General features: G+C 42.5%; 1 protein-coding gene across 3 annotated transcripts in view; it reads right to left on the bottom strand.

The window, feature by feature from the left end:
• Mrpl39 (mitochondrial ribosomal protein L39) overlaps positions 1 to 12,468 on the bottom strand; it is a 44,980-nt gene that overhangs the window by 16,190 nt on the left and 16,322 nt on the right. The window contains exons 4-6 of one of the 3 annotated variants that reach the window (XM_059277584.1): positions 10,030 to 10,127; positions 9,855 to 9,938; positions 398 to 604 (exon numbers count right to left, since the gene is read on the bottom strand). In XM_059277584.1, coding sequence (XP_059133567.1) covers positions 398 to 551 — 154 coding nt within the window. In that variant the 5' untranslated portion in view covers positions 552 to 604; positions 9,855 to 9,938; positions 10,030 to 10,127. Of the gene's footprint in view, positions 1 to 397; positions 605 to 1,170; positions 1,304 to 9,854; positions 9,939 to 10,029; positions 10,128 to 12,468 lie in introns of those variants that run through there. The other 2 variants (XM_059277586.1, XM_059277583.1) reach the window with 2 other exon arrangements.

The raw sequence follows: 12,468 nt of genomic DNA, 5'->3' as shown, positions 1-12,468 counted from the left end.
CCAAACAAAACCACAACACAAGGGGCAGAGAGCAAGCAGATGAGCGTTATATTCGGCTAGAAAAAAAAAAAGCTAAAAAGGAAAAGGTAGGAAAAAAAAAAACTCAAAACACTTTAATGAGACCTCAGGATAAATGCCTCCAGTACATGGAAAGAGAGTTTCACCAGCACCAAGCACCCTAAGCTTAGTCATAGTCAAGCAAACTTGGAGACAAACTGTACCTCACAGAAATGCTGCAACATCCACAGTGCCCACAAAGTAAAAGGGCCCATGAACGACAATAAAGCGCCAAGTAAATTCTATAGCTTCACAAAGCAACTACAGGATTTTCTCCTCTGTGGTGTTCTACACAGCTCGTGTAAAATGATCAAAACTGTACGCTGATTCTGCTACTTACGCATGGCACAACTGTAGGGAGTTGAAATGTTTTTATTCATCACGAAGACAGTGCCAGGATCAGTTTTCCCAACATGCTTAACCTCGATCTTTTCTGTTCGGGGAGTTAACGATAACTGCCTACTTTTCTCTTTATTAAAAAGATCATTCCGCATTTCTATCAGTTCGGTGGGTGACAGCTGAGCAGCTGGTGATGTCGCTATAAATCCTAGGGGGGAAAAAAATCAAAAACTGAATAAGTAAGTAGCTTACTATGGGCCTGTAACAAGTAAAGAAAGCAATAGAATTTTGCAGAACATAGGTAAAAAATTCGACCGGGGCATACTTATACCACTTTATAGCATGAATAATTTAGCTAGCATAGGCGCACACCTCTGGTTTTCTCTCACATGACTACCGATCTCCTCATTGGCGTCCCAAAACCAAGCGGGAGGAAACTACACCAGATAGTGGGAAGAAGGCAATGTTGGAGTTGGAAAGAGTCGGGGGGGGGGGGGGGGGGGGGCAAGAAAACTCCAGGAGAGGGGAAAGCCCATGCCCAAACTATCAATATCTGGCACGAGAAACGCTGAATTTTTCTTCCAAACCCCAAAGCAAGGAACTCGGCCAGGCCAGCACGAGTACTCACTCCCTAGAGGAGATGGGGACGTGTTTGCAGGAGACTGGGACTCCTTCCTAAAAGCCCCGCAAGCGCCGCCCATGCCCGCGTCCCTTCTCTTTCCCCGATTCCTGCACCCCAGACTGTCTTCCCAGGCTGGGAACGCAAAAACTCACGGCAGCGGGTCCCGCCGCCCGGGCAGGGCCGCCAAAGCAGCAGCCTTCCGACCGTAGTAGCCATGGCCTCCAGGGGAGCCAGGGGAGCCTCTGAGCCCGGGTCCTTCTCTTCCCGCTTCCCCCCCGGAAACCAGGAACGCGCCGCCGAGGTTCCGAGGGACCGCTCAGTTCCGGACCCGGCGCTGAGGCGGCCCGGCGCCACACGGGGGCGCGTTCGCGCTTCTCTGAGGATTAATCAATCACCCTTGGTCACGGAGCAGGGAATGTTCTCCAAGGCGCAGGGACCAGCCGGTGCTAGGCTGCGGAGAAACAGAGATGTCTCCTGTACAGGAGAGTCACACCCATGCCTTTGTCTTCCGAGGGTTCCAGTTTCCGGGCAGAAAAGTTAGGGGAGGACTTTCTGCTTTGCTAACAGTCTGGCCCATCACCCGGGATACAACTCTAGAGAGTGGAATAAAGAGAGAGTTTTAAAGCAAGGGTGAGTTTTTAGATGGGCTGCAGTGGGTCTGTGCCTGGTTTACCTTTTAATCGACCAGGTTTCTGTCGTCTTGGAAACACATCACGTTGATTTTTGGAGAGATCTCCTAGAACTCTTTGCGAATGATCTAGGCAAGTTTGCATGGAGTCCTTAATGAGAGCGGAGTAAACTGGAATTTGAGTCTCATCTGTGCATGGATCCCCAAAACGCAAACCGTACTGCCCGGTTTGTTCTCAGCAAATATTTGTTATGACTGTGCGTACAGAAACACCGCTGCGTCTAACGCCTTTGTGGTGCAGCGTGTTACTGTTGAAACAGCATTCTATACTTATGCAAAGCTGCACCAATATAGTTTTCATAAATTTAGCCAGGGACTTCCACATGACCTCTTCTTTTAAACTTGGCGGTGGAGTACACCGTCACCAGGTGCAAGTGTTAGCTGGGACACAATACTATGCCTTAGCCACAACCAATGTGCTGTGTCCTTGGCCCAAATAATGCGTATTTACAACTGCATAGGGAAAGTATTAAGACCTGTCCTCAACCTTAAGGTAAGTTTGAATTCAACCATTTTACGGGGCTATCTCTCATGTAATACCCTGATCCGTCGGGGATGGTTGATGCAAGCCTGCCATCCCTCCTCAACGAGGCTCGGCAGGGGGACCAGAGCTGGAGGAGCTAGAGCTGTTTGACAGACCTTTTCTCATCAACAACAAAAATTTTTATTCAAACCTGGAAAAGTGTGCTCATGCGTGTTACTTCCTTGAATGGACTATGGTTTCCTGGAAGCTTTCGGTTTCACCAGCTTTTTCGAAACTATGTCCATTTAACCTCATCTAGAAAAGCTCAGGTTTGAACTCAGAGATCCACTTACCTCTGCCTCCTGGGTGTTGGGACTAAAGGCATGTGCCACCACACTCGTTAATGAGGCTCTTATTGCCTAAATTTAGGACAGTTTTTCCTCCACCACCTCCCATAGGCTCATAGGCTAATTGGCCCCCATAGGCTCATAGGGAGTGGCACTATTAGGAGATAGTGGCCTTGAGGGAGGAAGTGTGTCACTGTGTCGGTGGGCTTTGAGGTTACATCTATGCTCAAGCTACGCCCAGTGTCTTAGTTCACTTCCTGTTGCCTGAGCAAGATGTAGAACTCTCAGCTCCTTTTCCAGCGCCATCTCTGCCTGCCGGCCACCATGTCCCACCGTGATGATGATGGACTGAACCTCTGAACTGTAAGCAAGATACCCCAATTAAATATTCTCCTTTATAAGAGTTGCCATGGCATGGTGTCTCTCCACAGCAATAGAAACCCTGACTAAGACACCCCCTTTCACTATTTTTTTTAATTTAGCATACAAAGTATTGGGTTTGTTACAGTAATTTCATGTCATTAAACATTTCCAGTTGTTCCCCTCCTGTGCCCGACTTGCTGATTCCTTCCCTCAGATTGCCCACTCTTTGATAACCCTGGGTTTCTAATCTGTGTGTTAGTAGGGTCCTCTGAGGAACAGACACAAAGGCAGAGTTCAGTATGCAAGGATTTTAGTAACAAAAAAGAATTATGATAAGGAATTAAGATATACATACTAAAAAGCACCAAGTCCATAGTAATGTTCAAAATTAAATGACAGTAGGGAATGAAGGAAACAAATTCTTTACCAATAAAAAAAAAAGCATTGCCCAGCTTCTTTCTTGAAATAGGATCTTTCACTGGGCTGGAACTCTCCAAATAATCAGGTTGTCTTGCTATCTAGTCCCAGGAATCCAAATCTGCCTCCCAATGCTACAGTTACAAAGGTGTGCTTCCAAGCCTACCTTTTGTACATGGGTTCTAGGGCTCAAAGTCAGCTGCTGGGGATTGCATGTCAATCACTTTACTGATTGAGTTACCTCTCTAGCCCTGAAGTTCAGCTAGCTAATCTTAAGTATCACTTAACTAACCACAGAGCAACAGATGCCCCTTTTCAGTGGGGCAAATGTTGTGTGCTATCTCCAAGGCCTTTGATTTTGTTTTCAAAAATTTGTATTATTAATCCCAGTATTTGGTTTTATATTTCAAAGTATTAAACATTTGTTTGAATGAAAAAAATTTTAAAAACTCTTAGAAGTGCATTGTGAAGCATTTTCTTCCCAGCTCTTTTTACACACACACACACACACACACACACACACACAAAATCCTGAAGCTTCTCTAAACTAAGCCAAATATATATCTTTATTCTTACTCTTTTGATCCCAATGCAACACACGAAACATTTTCTGTGACTGGAAAAACTGTATTTATATGTCAGCAGAGTCCATAAAGGAACAAGATTCAGCATACAGCTGGGAAAAGGCAGAGTTCAGTATGCCAAGATTTCAGTCAGGGGAAATGCCTGTGTCTTAGGGTTTCTATTACCATGATAAAAGATGACCAGAAGCAACTTGGTGAAGAAAGGGTTCATTTCATCTTACAACTCTCAGCCCACACTCCATCACTGCAGGAAGTCAAGGCAGGAATCTGAAGGCAGAAGCCATGGAGGAGTGATGCACAGTGGCTTATTTGCCCTAGATTTCTCAGTTTGCTTTCTTATATGCCCGGGACCACTTCTCCAGGAGTGGGACCACTGGAAATGGGCTGAGCTCTGCCACATCCATCAATTATCAAAAAAACACCCCCATAGGTTTGCCTGACAGCCATCTTATGGAGGCCTTTCCTCAATTGAGGTTACCTCTTCTAGAAAACTAACCAGGACAGCCTGTGAAGGAAATAAACAAGCAGCCATATAAGGCTGACCACACATAAGTTTCGAAGGAAGGAAAATTAACTAGACATATTTTTGGCCACCCAGGTAGTCTAAAGATCTTTCAGAACCATCATGGAACCTTGAGTCCATGAGTCGTGGGAGCTAGCTTGCCTCAGTATCCCTTCCACGTTCAGTGTTTTACTGGGAGCAGCTCCTGAGAAGTGGGGACTGTAGCCTCAGAGTACACATGCTGATGGGTTTTAGAAGTCATTAGAAGGCTGAGGATCAGCCACAGTACCTGTAATGGGGGGTGGGGGCAGGTCTCTGAGGCACATGAAATGAGTTGCAAAATCTAGTGATTATGGAGCAGTTGATACGCATTTTACAGGCCCTAAATAACACACACACACACACACACACACACACACACACACACACACAATTTTACCTTTTTCTTTTCATCAAGGCTCTATTTCTCTATTTCTAATTCCCTCTCTGCTGATGCATGACCCCAAGAAGTTAAATTGTATGATTCCTCTACTATGTTTCTTTATTAACTCTTTATGAACTGACTTGGCTATGAACCTGTCTATGTGTTAGCTGTTCCTGGAAAGAGAAAAGACTGTTGAATGTAAAAATGTACACAAAGCCAGGGACATAGCTGAGTAGTAGAATGCTTGCCTAGCATGCACGTAGCTCTGGGTTTGATCCCAGCACGGCAAAAAAGATAAAAAATAAAAATAAAAAATAGAACAAAGATGTACAATACAATTGATTCCTTCAATTATCATTCCTGTTTTCACCACCCATGTTCTTCCTTAAGCATAAGAAAATCTTATCAGTTCTTTCCTAACATTAAAGAGGGAATCAGGGATATAAACCAACAAGGTATAGCATTTCTTGTAGATAATATTTTTTCTGAAGAAGATAGATAATAATGTTATACATGTATGTATGTTTTTCTATCCTTCATTCTTAAACAAAAATAATGTTTATTTAAAATGATGATGATTCAATAATTGCTGAAAATTACAAATAAAATCACAAGTTGGAGATATAATGCAGATAATTAATTCCACTCTTCCCCCTCAGTTAGCAGCCAGAGAAAGGGAATCATAAAGGGAATGGTATTTGGCTCAAGGTCATCCAGAATGCTAGTGTGGCATCTGGGTTTCTTGGAAACACTAGAGTATGCCAAAAATGCTAGGACTCCTGAAGCATGTGGCATGTGGTCCTTAAACCATTCAGAATTTTATCCCAGTGTGTGACAGCCACATAAAAATCCTACACTTCATAGTTTGGAGGGAACATCACAAGAATTCCCACTCCCATTTCTTTAAGATTTCAAAGATGTACAAATTTGTCAAACATATGTTCATAGGAACTTTCTTTGAATGAAAGAGACAAATGTGTTCCCTTGAGATGGGAACCCTCATCCTTCTTCAGATGGAGAAAGCCTGTTAGACCAATCAGAATACAAGCTCATATAAAGTTTTAGGATGGAAATGCATGGGTCCTGGAGAATAGAGTCAGAATTGGTTAGAGTTTCTTTTCTTTTTAATGAGTGCATGTGTTGTTTGAATCTTGTATGGTCTTTTAATAAAAATCCCAGAGCCAGATATCAGGGTGAAAGCTGGAAGATCAGAGAAACAGAACCGCCAGCCACTAGTTCTTATCTCTATAAATCCTCAGCCTAAAGAGAGTAAGTGCCTGTTTCCTCACACTTTATATACCTTTCTCTGCCCAGCCATGTCACTTCCCGGTTTTAAAGGCGTGTGTGTTTCCCAGTACTGGGATTAAAGGTGTGTGTGCTTTCCAAGCAAAAGCATGAGATCTCAAGTGCTGGGATTAAAGGTGTGTGCCTGGCTCTGTTTCCAGTATGGTCTTGAACTCACAGAGATCCACATGGATCTCTGCCTCTCAAGTGATAGGATTAAGTGTGTGTGCCACTACTACCTGACCTCTATGTCTAATCTAGTGGCTGGCTCTGTCCTCTGATCCTCAAGGCAAGCTTTATTAGGGTACACAATATATCACCACATGCCATGTCGTGTGTGTGTGTGTGTGTGTGTGTGTGTGTGTGTGTGTGTGTGTGTGACATTCCTCCGAATTCCTTTATCTTAGTTTCACAAGGTACCAGTCGTCAATTGTTCTTAATGCTACTGGAGTCCTATTTAAAAAGCCCTTTTCTATGTCAGTAAACTGAATCATACTCTATAAGAATCCTTTTTTCCCTAATTATTGATAATTTCTCCTTCATTTTCTTGTTGTTTTAAATTCTTGACCCACCTTTTCTTGTTCCTAATCCCTTGACTACAACTCTCCTGCTCTCCACTCTCTCTCCACCCTGAAAGTATTGGAAGGAGATTAGGGTAGAGATGGAGACATCTATCTACAAAAGAAAACAGTTTGTGGGAAGACTAGAAACCCCTGCCCACTCAACTATGTATAAGTGATAGAGAATTCATAAGAAAAGCACACAATCTCCAAATACAGAAGTTGGGCACTGTGTGAATAACTCATAAAAGGTGAAGACTTGGGGCCTTTGAGCTTCTAACCTTTCCCAGTTCTCCAATCCACCTCCAATCTTGGAAATGTTTTTATTAAAAAAAAAAAACTGTGTCTCTAGAAGGAGAAATAGTCTTCCCCGGAGATGAGCCATATGTGTTTGTTTATATTGTTGCATATATATATATGAATTTGAAAGAAAAGGAGGCTATGAATTTGAAAGGGCAAAAGGTGGGACATAGATGGGGGTGAGGAGAGAAGAGGTAGAAGAGAAACGATGTAAATATATTTATATTTTTTAAATTGCAAAATAAAGCCATCTCTCTTTCCACTCTTATCTAGGGGTCCCTGGCCTAATTCTTTGTACTGGGACACAACAACCTAGAAATTCTAATAGGTGCCCTCAGGACCCTGATCCATAACTATAACAGAGTCACAATCATCCAAAAGCCACTCAAAACCACAGACTCATGAAATGTAATGTACAGAAGTATGAAAAATGAGGTATAAAAGTCTAGGCCACATCCCAGCTCTTAGTCCTGCAATAAAATAACTGTTATTAAATTGTATCTCCCTTACCCCTTCTCTCTCTCTTCTCTCTCTCTCTCTCTCTCTCTCTCTCTCTCTCTCTCTCTCTCTCTCTTTCTCTCTCTCTCTTCTCTCTCTCCTCTCTCTCTCTTCTCTCTCTCTTCTCTGTCTCTCTGTCTCTGTCTCTCTGTCTCTCTGTCTGTCTCTCTGTCTCTCTCTCTCTCTCTCTCTCTCTCTCTCTCTCTCTCTCTCTTTCTCTCTCTCTGTCCCATAGTATATTTGAGATCGAGAGTTTTGCTTCAATAAGCATCTGTCTGTCAAAGATATGGGGACGTGCTTGCTCAAGAGTATATGAACTTGCCATTTTGACAGAACTTCCAAGGTGACCATTAAGGCCACTAGCGTACAAAACAAAGGAGAGAGAGAGATTCACAACTATATTTCGGATAGTGTGCATGTTATCCTTATGGAGAAGGGCTGCGCTTGCTGCATCTTTGAGTCTGTGGCTGAGGTTCAGGATCACACTTGCCCAGTCATCCACCTTCCTTGTTTCATATGCCATAGAGTTTTCAAACCCAGGCTGGCACTGACCCACTGGGGTCATCACAGACCCTGCAAACTCAGCCTCAGTCTGTTTCAAAGGGTTGTGGGCTATCTCTAGATCTCCTGTTACATTTTGCACCACACAATTACACCCCTTGACTACAATAAATACACTAGCTTAGTGCTTTTCTCTAGAGTCCTTCTCTCTTAAGCTTGTTTTTTGGACTTTTTCTCAAGTGGTTCACTTTGCACAGTAGCCGCCCTATAAAAATCCAAACATTAAGAACACATAGAAAGTATGAAACCCATACTTTACAACCTTACTTCATTCTATTGTGGAAGGTGACCCTCAGCCCAAGTTTTCGAATCTAACCACTGCACCGTATATTATTTACATTATTCAAATAAGTCTCCAGGAAGTGGCAAGACAAGGAATTTGTAAGGACATGGAGAATAAAGGAGCAGTAACCCTGAGAACAATTCTCTCTGTGACAACTGTGGGAGTATTTTGATAAGTGTTGGCAGCAGGGTAAAGCATGTGATGTAGGGGAGGCATTCAAACAAGCAAATAGTTTGGCGACAATTTCTTAAATTTCTGCCGTGTTTGCAAATGCCAGTAGCAATTTCTCAGACTACAGAGTTGCTACACGTGACAGGTTCGAGAATGCTTTTCGCAATTTTCACCAAGTAATTCACCCTTTCAAATTAATAATTCCATAAACCCTTTGAATAATTGGAACTATTAAAGCTAAAGCCGTGCTGGGGCTTTCTATATTTAACTTGTGCATTTTGATGTTCTGCTGTAGAATCTGAAGCGAGTCCGGCATCTAAATGGAATCTTATATAACTGTTTTTGTGTGATTGGGGGGAGATGTATGCTCACATGGGTGTGAATGGAAGAGTTTAGTGTCTTCCTCTATCTCTCTCAACCTCATGACAGGGTCTTTCGCTGAACCTGAAGCTTGCCACTTAAGCTAGGTTTCCTGACCAGTGTGCTCCCAAGGACCTTTCTGTCGCTACTCCCAAAACACTGGAGTTACAGACACACATGGCCATGCCCAGCTATTCACCCGAGAGATGAAAATTAGAACTCTAGTCCTCTTACTTTCAAAACATGTGCTCTTCCCTCCAAAGCCATCTCACCATCTCTTTTCCATGTATATGTAGGTAGTAAGCAGGTTGCCTGCCCTGGTATGCATGTGGATGTCAGAAGACAACAACAAAGGCCATTGCTTCTTTCCTTCCACCAAATAGGTTCTGTGGACCAAACTCAGGCTCGGTGGCAAGTGTCCTTACCCACTGGGCCATCTTACTGGCCCTTAATTCAGTCTTCATAAATCTTCAGGCTAAAATAGTACCTGTTCCTTCCTAAATGTATAGGTGTACCTGCCTACGTTTTAAAAGCAGGCAAATTGAATGGATGTGTGGTGAGAATCCTTACTGTTGGCACTCATCTCTGCAGTTCCTCCAGGAATGTGGTACACTTTGAGTTTATTTCCCAGGAAGAAGCGTCAATTCTAGTGAATTCAATTTGGACTTTCCCATGCCCTCACTCTAAAGGTCATGAAACCAATGTAGGGTTTCTGCATGCTATCAAGTATATCTAGTCCAATAATACATTCTGAAACTGGGGAAATAGCCACTGGATAGATTAGGAAACGTACTAGACCCACTTCAAAATGCACTCAAGGTAAAATTCAATTGATCTCCTGACACCATAAGCTCCTTTTCTAACCATGGGAGGCTAGGTGTCAGTGTGGAGCCAGTGACCAAAGTCCATTAGATCCTCAAAGTCTGATGACTTATTTTTTTCCAAAGCTCAATTCCCTAGTTAAAAAAAAAAAAATTAGCTTAAAAAAAAAAGCTATTGGTCCTTGTGAGGAAACTAATGGGAAGACTAACCTTATAAAGTTTTAGTGTTAGGGTCTTTATCAAGTGTCCCTCCTGCTCACTGGAAGGGTTATGGATCTATTGGTTGGCTCAAACCTGAAAAGGAGTGGAAGTTGTGGATTAGCTGTTTTTCTCCTAACTGTAACAAAATACTGGCTTAGGAGAGGAAAGATTTATCTTGGCTCACAGGTTCGGAGGTTTCAGTCCATCCTGAGAAGGCATGATGGCAAGAACAGTGGTCCATAGAGGAGGGGGTGTGAATTGGCTGCTCTTCACATCTTGGATCTGAAAGCAGAGAACACAGACAAGAATCAGCAGTAGGTGAAACCTTCAAGTCCTATCCTGGTGACCCATAGCTCATGTCCCTACTTGGGAACAAAGTGTTCAAATTACATGAGCCTATAGAGGACATTTCACATTCAATCCATACCAGGTTGTGACCATTTTATGATTTACATTAGACCAAGAAAGAAGGAACAGAGATGATCTGTTTCATTCCCACAAACACCGTAATCAATCAGCAACACTGTAGGTTTGAACAAAGCAGCTCATTCTGATTTGCTGCTTTGAGCCTACTGTCCATCACATAACTGCACCCACCACCTGGTCTGTGGTGGCCCCTTTTTATCCTCACCACCTAGCCCGTGGTGATTGAGAGCATCCCCTTTTTATCCTCACTACTTTTGGTTTCCTGAGTCAGTAATGGCAGTTTCCACTATTAAATCTTGCCTACAGAGAGAGGCCATGAGCTGTACAAAGTTTCCAGGGCTCCCATCACAAATATATTTCTCACCATCATTGTGAAATGTGTCATCTTGACCTTCTCAGTGTGGGGGAGTAGATCTAAACTGACAGGTTCATTCTAACAGTCCAGTCTTCCCAGGCCTTGGCATCCCTCCACCTGCACTAAACTGAGGGAGTTTGATTGTCTACTACTCACTTGCAGTGGAACTCCTGTTTTCATGTTTCAGGCAGACAACCAAGCTGCTGGAGCCCTATTTATTCACATGTTCATTCATTTGTTTTCTGTGTAAAAATGCTTTTTTATTTATTTCTTAATGGACAGATGATAACTATACTTTTTCTAGGATATAGTGTGTTTTGGTAGATTTGTAATGGTCAATTTGGGATGTTTAGATTTTCCCTTACCTCAACCACATATCATTTCGTTGTATGAGAACTCTGAAGATCCTCTCTCCTAGTTAAGTGAGTTGTGTGGTACAGCATTGTTACCTGGGATCACCCTTCTGTGTAGTAACACACCAGAATACATTCCTCCTCTCTGGCTGGGATTATGTACTGCTATCTCTTCTTCATCCCATACCTACCCCACCTCCAGCATCCACTCTACAACTTTTGGCTCCTATGCACTCAACTTCCTTAGATTTAGTATGAGCAAATCAAGCAGTGTTTGCCCATCTGTGCCTGACTTCCTTATGATCACCGGGACTATTACATGTTATTGTAAATGACAGGATTTCATCCTGAGTAGCCTTGCATTTTATACATGCACGTTTTGTCCATCTGCTGATGGACATTTACGTTGAGTGTGTATCTTGGCTATTGTGAATAGTACCACATTAAACCTAGAATGCAGATGTCTTTCTGGCACATCTGTTTCAAATCCTTTGGCTGTAGATTCAGTAATAGGATTGTTGAATCATATGGTATAGCTCTACCTTTAACATTTTGCAGATCTCCATACTGCTTTCCTTTGCCCACTTCATTGATTTACATTTCCATCACAATGTACAAGACCTCCTCCTTCTTTGCATCCTTGTCAGCATTTGCTATTTATTTCTCCTTTTGATTGGCACTAGAAATTCTAATTTGGGTGAGGTAAATGTTGCATTGTAGATGATTTGCATCTTGATGAGGACTGGGTGATATATATGGAGCAGTTTGACAGACTTACTGGCTATTTTATATGTTAAGAGTCCCTTTGAACAGCCAGAGCTGTAACAGTGGATACCTCTTCCTAGAAAGCTCATATTGATAGATTTGGCTGGGTCTAACTTTCTGTTCTTCTCCCCACTATCTCATGCCCTTAATGCCCATTCCTGCACATGCTCCCCACATTTCTACCAGTGTCAATTAGAAACCTCAAATATTTTTTTGAAGTGCAATTCATATGGGCCATACTTTGAACCTCATCTTCTAGGAATCTACTGGGAGTTGAGTACAATTATAAGACTAGAAGCAAAAAATGACTACTCATCCTGAAGAGAGTCAGTGGTATCAAGCAGGCAACTGCCTCAGAGGGAGGCTATTGCAATCCCCACAGGCAATGTAGGGCTAATCTTGGGTGGAGCTATTACAGGGCATTCAGAGGGCAGTAGATGTATAAATATTGAAAAACAAGGTTTGTGTCATTCTAGCTTTTTAACTTCGCACTTAGTTGTAACTTGATCATTTATTGCACTGTAATTCCCTACTTGACACAAATCTTCTTGGTGTTCATGATATGTTTTATTCTCCTCTCTTTTCTTTGCAATCTACAATATTCAGACACTTGAAAATTCAAACATTTCTTCTCACATTAATAATAAATCCCTATCATGTTTGTCAATGAGATTTTGAGAATCTACATGGTGATATATAGCGTGTGTCCCAAGTATTAGTAACT

This window comes from Peromyscus eremicus, chromosome 12, assembly GCF_949786415.1.
Source record: "Peromyscus eremicus chromosome 12, PerEre_H2_v1, whole genome shotgun sequence".
In the NCBI taxonomy this organism is placed as follows: domain Eukaryota; kingdom Metazoa; phylum Chordata; class Mammalia; order Rodentia; family Cricetidae; genus Peromyscus; species Peromyscus eremicus.
Note: the sequence above shows the minus strand (reverse complement) of the source record. Positions and strands in the feature narration are given on the sequence as shown.